At 47.1% G+C, this 10151-nt stretch overlaps 1 protein-coding gene across 3 annotated transcripts in view; it reads right to left on the bottom strand.

Annotated features, from left to right (window-relative positions):
- Nucleotides 1-614: 614 nt before the first annotated feature.
- WBP1L (WW domain binding protein 1 like) overlaps nt 615-10151 on the bottom strand; it is a 59512-nt gene continuing 49975 nt past the window's right edge. For all 3 annotated transcript variants that reach the window (XM_004020150.5, XM_042238856.2, XM_027960546.2), the window contains exons 3-4: nt 5608-5769; nt 615-4293 (exon numbers count right to left, since the gene is read on the bottom strand). In XM_004020150.5, coding sequence (XP_004020199.2) covers nt 3542-4293; nt 5608-5769 — 914 coding nt within the window. In that variant the 3' untranslated portion in view covers nt 615-3541. The remainder of the gene's footprint in view (nt 4294-5607; nt 5770-10151) is intronic.

The following is a 10151-nucleotide window of genomic DNA, read 5'->3' as shown; positions in this document are numbered from 1 at the left end:
AAATCAATTCTCTGGTCCCTGCCTGGAAGGCAAGCCCTACACTACCCCCCATGCTCCTCAAGTTTCTCTGAACCTGTAGTGCCCACTTCCTCTCAACCGCCCTCACATTGCTGGTTAGCTATTTCACATGAGTTTGCTTCGTCCTCTCCACTGTAACTGAACTTCCAGAAAGAGGGGCCTTGTCTTACACATTTCTTTCACATTCTCCCCAGGACCCAGCACAGTACTGAGCACAAAATAGGGGCTCCATGTTGCATTTTTTTGTGTATTAAATTCCAAGGCCAAGCACCCACCCACAGCTCTACCGTACCAATACAAGAGTTCCCCAGAAGGGCTCACTTCCTTTAAATGTCTTAGCTACGGAGTCTCTAACAAAATGTGTTTTTGCTTTTGGAGGGGTTTGCTTTTAACCTGTTTGTGGGACTTTATGAAGAACTCAGAAATATCCTCTTGGCAGAGCAAGGGGTTTGAGGGGAAGTCCTCAGGACAGAAAGTGCCCTCAGCCCAAGTGCCTGTCCTGACGGCTGTGATGTCTCTTAGCCTCTATGTGGAGAAGGTGAGGAATCTCAAGGGGAGGAGGAAAAAGGAACAAGCATTGCAAGGAAAAAGCATAATCAGGTTTTGGGGATGGATTTTATTTGGGCTTCTCACAGTGGTTAGAGCCACTCTGTCTTCAGAACAATCACAGCACAGGAAATGTGTCACCAAGACTGCCCAGAAAAGTCTGACCAGCTGAATCTTATTGCTTAAAATACACATATTCACAATAACTGACAAAGGGTGATGTGCCTCACACAGGAATGTGTTAGCAATTGCAAATCTTCCGACTGTAGCACCAAACCCTTGACCCATCCCTTTCTTCTCATTTGCCTGGAACACCAGGCTCCCTCAAATCTCCCCAACCCCTCAAGGGTCCTTCAGCTCCCTACTCCCGTGCTTCCATGTGCAGGGCAGCCTCATGTAGCAGGGGCCAGGCGGTGACACTGGACTCGAGTCCAGCTCCACCCGCCGCATTTTCGTTTTCTTCTCATGCCTTTAGGGTCAGACACTGCAGTGAAGCCAACAGTAAACCTGCAGACCAGTTCCCCACTCTGACTGGAGAAGGAATCTTCAGAGGGCCAGAATCCACCCCTTTAACCAGTTAACTCAAACAGGGTTCATTTTGGTAAAACTTGATAGCCTTTGAGACACTTCAGTGAGTTGTGTGGGATTAAAAAAAAAGGCGTCAGGAAAGGCATCTGAGGGGGGCTGCAGGCACACTCCTGCCTGCTCTGGCCACACATCGGCCATGTGCTGGACCCTCAGCAGAGGGAGGTAAGCCCTAGGGCACTGTGGTGGCCATCAAAGCCTCCTGGCAATTCTGGGTAGGGCCGATGCCTGGGCCAAAGCCAGTCTGAGCTGGACCGTGAAGATCCAGTCAAGCTTCTGTCTGAGGTTCCACCTTGGCCCTCTGTTCCGAGGGGGTTTGGACCCTCCTGGGGGCCGATGCCGAGGGCTGGGAGCAGCTGGGGAAAGCGGACAGGTTCAGAGCGCTTTCCGCTTACAGGGAACAGGACACAGGCCTCCGCGTGTCCATGGAGCAATGTGCAAATTGCAGTGAGGGGTAGAGTAAAACCTCTACTTGGAGCACAGTATCTCTGGCAAACGTGGGGACTGCCGTCAACAGCACTGCTGACACCCAAGTGCACAGTCAGACATTTGCTCAGTAAACAGTAAATGCGTAAAATAAATTACCTTGAGAGGGCCGCGCCTGCTCCGAACGCATGGGTAATGTGAACAGAGTGGCTGCCGCTCAAAGTATATTCACAGGAAAACAGGGCTGGGGGCTCACACACAATGGACAGACACACAGGTTACTGGAAAAGTCATCGTATACAGACTGCACTTGTTCAACATGGATTTTGGTTTTGTGGACTCCAAATGCAGACACTTGTTCACCTCACAGCCTCAGCTTTGTCTATTTTGTGTGTATGTGTTTATATACATATACATATATATACACATACACATAGATACGTGTGTATTCATATATATACAGATATATGCCTTCCTTTCTTAACTAAAACATCAATGCCTACTCTGAATATCATTATTCAAGAGTGGGGGAAGAACCAAGCTCTTCATGTGAACAGGGCTGGACAGGGAATGTTAGTTTCGGCAGTTTGCTTTCTCCATTCAGATTATTCCTATCAAAGCTCACCTGGTTTCTGAAGCAAAACTACAGGAATTAAGGATCCTGTGGTCCTTCAGAAGGGCTGCCTACACCCTCCTATATGGGCCACTGAGACTCTTTACATAGGCTACAAAAATTAGATACCCCACTCAAGGGGTGCTGCGGAGCAGGCAAAGGGCATGAAAACCACAGATAACCAAGGCATTTTTTTTCCAAGTGGTCAGTTTGAAAAAACAAACAAATAAACAAAACAACTTAATTTAGAATCAAGAGAAAATACTGTGTGAGAGCCAGACTGTGGGCCTGCCCTTTCTCAGGACCCACAGCCTCATTTGTTCGTCGAGAACAGTGAGATGTGCAGGCTCGTAGACGTGTGTCTGGGATGAGGGGAGGGCACTGGTCACCCATGGGTGCAGATCAAAGGGCAGAGACAATGGGAAGTTGCACCTCCGTCCGCTGTCACACTGCAGGGCCTCCTGCTCATCCACAGGAGTTCCAGAGACAGCCCCCACCCAAGCCTGCACATTATGTATCTCCTGGCTCAACTATAGCCAGGCTCTTTGAAGGCCAAGTTGAGAAAAAGACAAACTTCCCTTTTCCATAACAGAATTCTTGCCTGCCCATTGGTCAAGTTCTTGTTTTCAGCTTGCTTTTGTTGTTTTTTTTCTTTAAAAAACAAAACAAAACAAAAAAGGCAGGTATATAATCTTCCAGCCTGGAACCAGCCTGCAGCCAGCCAGATCCTGCTGAAAAGGGAGGGGCCCCTCCAGGACACCCTGGCACCGTGAGCTTGTCACCTGGAATTTGAGAGCACAAGTCCCTCACCAACCCACCACACAACTGCCAGTCAACTCTCCTCCCCACCACAGCAGAACACAATTCTGGCTCCACAGATGCTGGTAGCAAGGGGCGACAATCCCTGGGCCTCTGTTAGCTTCCTTCTTCATCCAGGGCTGAGACTAGCCACCTCCTCTGGACAGAGATGCAGCGAGGTTCTCATAAACTAACACCGGAAAGCACATCCATTCCATCACCAAGAGTCACCTCAGGGCACGGTCTCATTCCCTCCTTGGGGGCTTCTGAACACACATCTCCCTGACCCAAGCAGGTAGTGAGATGTGACTTTAAAAGAGGTAAAGGGGAATGGGGTGGGTATGAGGAATGAGTCATAGGATAACTTCTCAGCCCTCCACGGCACTGTGCTTCTGTTGGGGGCAAGCCACCCACACCCCAAACTGTACCTGGAGATGCAGGAAAATGCAGGAGCAGGGGTTGCGGGGAAAGGAACACAGTTACTTAATGCTTCTCGCATGGTTTTCCCCTACCCTGGTTGCATCGCCAAGTTCTCAGGTATAGCCAGGACCTGCTCTAGCTGGGGGAGCTGCTACTCTGGGAGTTTGGGGAGTCCTGCTCGTTGATGGTGTTCAGCAGTAGGCAGGCAGGCGGCCTTGGCAGGTGTGGATGCCCGGGCTCCCGGGCCTGCTCCTCAGAGGGCTGGCAGAGACCTTCCTCCTCGTCGCCAGGTGGCCGCACGTTGCAGCTGTCGCAGAAGTCCAGGGGCCCATCCAGAGCATCGTCGATGAGCGCATTGAACTCTTTGAGGTCATCGTCATGGTGGCCCCGGTTGCACACGCACACCTCGATGCCTGAGTCACCCGTGAAGCGGCGGTGTCTGCCGGGTGTCTTGTCTTTGTTGTCAGGGAGGGCACTGCCCTGCTCGGAGCTGTACTCTTTCAGAAGCTCCTCCTTACATTCGGAATCCTTGTCCAGGAAGGCCGTGGGGTCCACCTCCCCCAGGCCAGCCACAGAGCCGCTGGGCTCCATGCCAGAGGTTTTGGTGGCTGCTGGGTCTGCTGGCACGTCAGAGGGCTCAGGGTCAGTGACGCTTGGAGGTCGCGTGCTACTTCTGCTGGGCCCGGACAAGGGGCTGCTCTGAGCCCCCTGGGAGCCCCTGGTGGGGTCGGTGCCTGGGGGGCTGCTGCCTGCAGAGCCACACTGTGCAGGCAGCTGCTGCTGCTGCTGCTGCTGCTGGAGCTGGAAGGCACTGTATGGTGGGGGAGGAGTTGGAGGTCGGTTCACCACTTCCTCATAAGGAGGTAGTAAATAGTTTGGCAAAAACCCTAAAATGGGGAGGTAGGGAGGAGAAATTACTGCACTGGCAACTGTTACAGGACAGACTGCAGGCTCACACTAAACAGGTATCTCATCCCACCCGCAGCATACCCACTAAGTGACAACTCTCAGGTGCAGGCAGGACAAAGGGCTGTGAGCGACTTTGCAGAGAAAGAAGGACAGACTAAGAGTAACCTATGTTAGCTTCTTGAAATCTGAGAGCTCCTAAAGCTGTTTCACAGGCAAGGACTTTTGCTCATCTGGAGTTAAGGAAGAGGTTCAGCAAATGTGGTGAACGGCCAAGAGAGTTCTGTCTGGAAGGGACCTGTTTCTACATGCACCCGGGTCTCATGTTTCTGGCTCAGATTGTGTCTGCCATCTGTATCCCATAGGCCTTGGGGTCAGGGGCCCTAACTTAAAACATCCTGACACTTCTTTCTCCCACTTTGCACCCACTTCCCCGATTTTCCAGATGTTTATCATGAAGAGAGCCTTTCTCTGGGAGGCTGGAAATCTGTGTTGCCTCTCACCCTGGTACGGCTGGAAAGACACACTAAACCTCATCCTGCTTCAGACCAATAGCAGGTGGCTTACCAATGCAGGATGAGGGACCTGTCATCAAGGCTTATTAGGAATATGGCAGGTGAGTAATCTTCTGTTTTGAGACACAGATGATCTAATTTTAACAGTGATTGCTAGCATTTATTGAGCACTTACTATACACCGGCCACTGTGCTAAGCACTTAATTCTTCTAGATGAGGAATTCTAAATTCATAACTATTTTATTCTGTGGAACATACTGCAGAACGCCTTTGGACAGGCTGTACCACTGGGCCTCCACCAATCCTTTGAGAGATCAGTGGAAGGAACCCCAGGGAAGTCAGGTGAGTGTGCCCTTCAGTGAATCATTGAGTTTCTTGGTTCTCAGGAAATCCCAATATCACCTCCCATTCCTGCCCTTTTTATGGCAGCCTCTGCTTAGGCATATCACATGGCAGGAAGCAAAATGGAGAGATTTCAAGCCCACTGACCTCAAAATCTCAATTCATTCACATCATACACCATTCAACAACATGCCTAACAAAAATCTAAAGGAGTAGAGATGCAGTGAGAACCCAGCCAGTGTGGAATGGAGCGGCCCAGGGGCTACATCCACAGCCCTGGCCTCTCCGTGATCAAGGTGCACACCCTCCTGTTCCCACTTCTGAGACCCTGCTCTAGGCACAAAGAGGCCAAGCCCTGAGGCCCACAGTCTATGTGTCATACCCCCCACCCTCCCGCTCCCTCTGAGAGTGGGTTTGGTGGCTTCTGGAGTACGTACTGAAATAAAATGGCAGCGCTGAGTAATTATGGGCTTCCCGGTAGGCGATTAGGTTGATTTCATGCTGCCGCTGCTGGGCCTGAAGTCGATGCTTGGCTCGGCGGTGGTGGCAGACACAGCAGCAGCTCAGGATGATGATGATGGTCCACACGAGCCAGAACCCTGGGAGGGAAGGAAAGTCAGAGAGGGGCAGGCACACTGTGAATGCCAGTGGGACACCAGCTGGAGGGGCTGCTCACAGCACAGGGCGACTCTGGGACGGTGCGCATCTAGCCGAAGCTAGTACTTCTGAGCCTTGCCCGGCAGTTGCATTCAGAACCTGTATTCAATTTTCATAAATGTTTGTACCAGAGTGAAAGATATGTGGGATGGAAGAGGGCAAGAATGTTAAGAAAAGTGACCCTAAAAGAGGTTACTCACTCCGGGGTGCCTCCAGGCTCTTGGGAGAGGGGAGGAGTGCTGAGGTGTTCGTCTAGCACCCCAGGTTCTCCTATATTTTTGGTCTGGTGGGCATTAAGTATGCTTACCTTTCAGGACAATGTGCCCTTCCTCTCTTAAGAGATCTGAGAAAATGCTTCAGCCTCTCTTGGTGCCCATCTCCCCTCCCCAGCCCTGGCCCACAAGGATGGCTCCCAGGCTCCCCACCAAGAATGAAGAGCCCCTCAGAATCCCCACAACTCAGCAGAAAGCAGCTGCAGAGGACCCCGGAGGGACTGCCTGATAAAAGTTTTTTCCTCTACCACTTTGCCTCCATCATACAGGAGTCACGGAAGTTAGAAGTGGAAAAATTCTAATTGCCTCAGCCCATTACTTCCCTGGAGAGTATAAACAACTTCCTCTGCTCTTGACATGAGCTGGTACAATTCCATCTCACATCATCACAATCCACTCCCCTACCTCGCTTTGCCTGCAGCTGGCTTAGACTGGGAAGCATCAGTGGTCTCCCTTTCTTCCTCCTGGCTCCAGAGAGGAGTAGAGGAGCAGGGGAGAAGCCCATAGCTCTCCATTCCCCAGGTGGACTGTTTCTTTTCATTTCCCACTGATGTTCTCTTTGATCATATTTAGAGAATCCTGGCAAACCCTAATATAAGAACCCCTCTCCAATCTTCACATGTATACAGAAAAGGCTTCTAATTTGTTTAATAAATGAGGAATTTTGCTTTAAAAAATAAATACAGATTAGAGGGGAAAAAAAGATTGGAAATAAAAACACAAAAATAGTGACATCTTTAAGTTGTGGGATTATGAGAAGAAATTTTATCCCAATTTTTATTTTCTTCTTTCAAATTATAAAACTAGAAACAAAGTAAAAGTTAAAACTTAAAAATATCTGTGACTAATTTTTATTTTTTCTGGCTTAAAAAAAATTAATACATTTCTGAATAGGCTTAAAAATTCTTCTGGGAATGTCTTCATACAATGATATGAATCATTTAAAAAATTATCCACAGAATACTATTTTTTACATAATAAGACGTTTCAAATACTAAATAGAAAAAAAAGCAATTACAAAACAGCATAAAATATAACCCCAACTTTTGCTTAAAAAAAAGTATAAATATCCAGAGGGATGATAAGGAAGTTAATCATGAGATTATTCCTGGACAACAGGATTTTCTGTTACCAGTTCTTACTTTTTGCTTATCTGCAATTCCTGCATTTTCTAAGATGAATGTGTACTTCTTTGGGAAAAAAAATACTTTTTCTCAATTAAATCTGAGGAGTAATTTTAAGGTGAGTTTTTATTAAATGAGACTAGATTATTTTTCATTTGCTCCCTATTTCTGAGGAACTTCAATTTTTTCCATTATAAATGTTACATATTATTTTTAATCATCTGCTCTGTAACTATAAGTTTGTGTTTAGAACATGTTAAGTATTTCTATAACTCTTATCAGAATGAATATTTAAAAAAAAAAAAAAAAGCTTCTCTCTCTTGGTAAACAATTACAAATGAATAAATCCTTGATTTTTTTCTCCTTTTTGTACCAGAACACAATAAATTGAAAAAGCCCATTGAAATCTAGGGTGTGGCCTCTGGCAACACCCAGGGTGTTTCTTTCTGTCCCCCAGGGGTGTCCTCTCTCAGTCTACCCACAGAGCCACCCCTACAGGGTAAGACAGGGCAGCAGTACTGCCTTCCAGCCCTGACAGGCTGGCAACACCACTTGCTACACCTTGCTGCTTTTAGCACATGTCACAGTTCAACAGAAACTTCTGCTGAGGTCTGGTGACAGAACAGGCGGAGGACAATGAGGAGAGGATCTTTCCCCCTTTTCCCATCAGCAGACAGAAAAACCCCATTCCTAACCAGAGAACACAGATGTTAAGTTTAAGTCCGAAGTCTCCCTCGTGGTCCTTCCCAGAGTCACAGCAGACATTTGCTTAATCTAACTTAAACACTTCCCTCCTTTCAATACTGGCTGACCGGAGACTGGATACTGTTAGTGGAGCTCTCAGGGAGGGGTTTTGAGGCCAGAAAGGAGCTCTGGGAGTGAACTGGCTTCCCACTGCTGCCCTGTAACATCTCCTGCCGCTACGGTCCAGTCAGCTCCCAGCCTTGCAGGGTTAGGTCACACCCAAGGGAGGTGGCGTAAGCAAGCAAAATGCACTCTGCTGAAGAGCCTTTCTCTGAGAACATTTAGAAAAAGAAAGAAAGAAAGTGAAGTTGCTCAGTCGTGTCTGACTCTTTGTGACCCTGTGGACTGTAGCCTACCAGGTTCCTCCGTCCATGGGATTCTCCAGGCAAGAGTATTAGAGTGAGTTGCCATTTCCTTCTTCAGGGGATCTTCCCAATCCAGGGATTGAACCCAGGTCTCCCACATTGCAGGTAGACGCTTTACCCTCTGAGCCACCAGGGAATATTTTAGAGTCAAGTCTAAAAGATTCTGGGCTAACCACTTTTTTTATATTACCTACATTAACTTGCCCAGCATCATATCACAATCCTTTATGCTTCTGTGTTACCTGATAATTTTAAAAGTACATTATCCCAAAAAAAAAAGTACATTATCCCATGAGATAATCAGCACCTAACTCTACTTTTTGCCTCCTGTCACTTTTCCAATTGCTTCTTACCTAAAGGTAAATTAACTTGAATCCTTAATGCTGCACTATATATGATCTAAGGCAAAACTTCTTAGCTATTACAGCAGAGATTTTTTTCACGGTTTTCATGATGGCCAAATATTTCTGGTTCTCCCCCTTCTTGGCATGTGGGTAGGCTTGAATTTCCTGGCCCCATTATGATTAGGTGACATTTTGGGGCTACTTCTAACTAACAAATTGAGACTGGAAGTGACAGATGTCACTAAGAGGCCAGAACATTTCTTGCTAATGTGAGACCTTCCGTTAGATTCCCTTCTGCTATAGCAAGTCATAACATTCTAGACTGACTTCAGGGTCAGTCTGGCCCCAGAGGATAAAGAAGTAGGAACAAAGCTCCCATCCAATCTGTGATGGACAGAGTGTGAGCAATAAACCTGTTGTTTTAGGACCTCCAGGGGTTTGGACTTGTTTATTACAGAGCATAACCTCTAGCCTATCCAGACTGATCCTTTATAGGCTCTTCTGGAAGAGAAGATTGCAAACGTTCATCAGATTCTTAAGAGAATCCTTGTTCCAGAAAAAGCCTAAGTTCCACTGAACTAGAAGTATAATAGAAAAAGAGGTCTTGTCTTTTTTATTTTTTTTAAAGGAAAAATGAGGCAGGGTGGAAGGAGATTGGGGGAAGAAATGAGACAAGTAGAGGCATTTGTAACCCTTTGGCAAAGGGTTACCTTACCGCAGTCATATCTAACAGCACCAGAAAACTCGTATGTCTACTGAAATTCCATCAGTTGCTTCTTTTCTTGTGGTAGCATGGGTAGAAAAACTCTCCCTACTATGTACCATTTGTATGATATTATATAAAGTCTCAAACTGAGTTCCAATTTCTGCATTTCTAATACAGTATCACAAAGTGACAGTATGGATCAAAACTAGGGGAAAACTGATGTGGGAGCAGAAGGGGCCAAGTGGAGTAATGGGGCATTAGCATAGGTCCAGAAAAGCCCCCTAAGGACTGGTCCCACTTGATGGAGTTAATGTGGGAAGACAGAAGGCATTCTTGTCTGGCCCTCACACAACAGATCCTACTGGATTCTAGTCAAAGCCACGTCCCCACATCTTTAAAAGGGGGACCATCTAGACTAGTCCCTATGGAGCTGTGCAAACTTTTGATCTTTTCACTAGTTTTCACAAACAAGGAGGAAAGTTTTTAAAAGGGAAACCTAAAAGAAAGAGCCACACAGAGAAAGACAGAAGCATGCCCTCCTCCCCAAACACACATCTACGCACAGATTACATTCCCCAATGACCTTTGAAAGCTGTGACCTCACTGTGGGGCATGGTTGTCATGCTAAGCAAAATGGAAAACATGTTTTTAAAAACAATCACAGTCCAATGTAGGAACTGAGTCATGTGCCCCCAGAGTTCACTATAAACTTGGGAAAACACCACTCCCCAACTGGCAGGAAATTCCTCATTAGGAAGCCAAAGTATAC

Source organism: Ovis aries, chromosome 22 (assembly GCF_016772045.2).
Source record: "Ovis aries strain OAR_USU_Benz2616 breed Rambouillet chromosome 22, ARS-UI_Ramb_v3.0, whole genome shotgun sequence".
Lineage (NCBI taxonomy): Eukaryota > Metazoa > Chordata > Mammalia > Artiodactyla > Bovidae > Ovis > Ovis aries.
The sequence above is the reverse complement of the archived record's forward strand: the minus strand, read 5'-3'. Positions and strand labels throughout refer to the sequence as shown.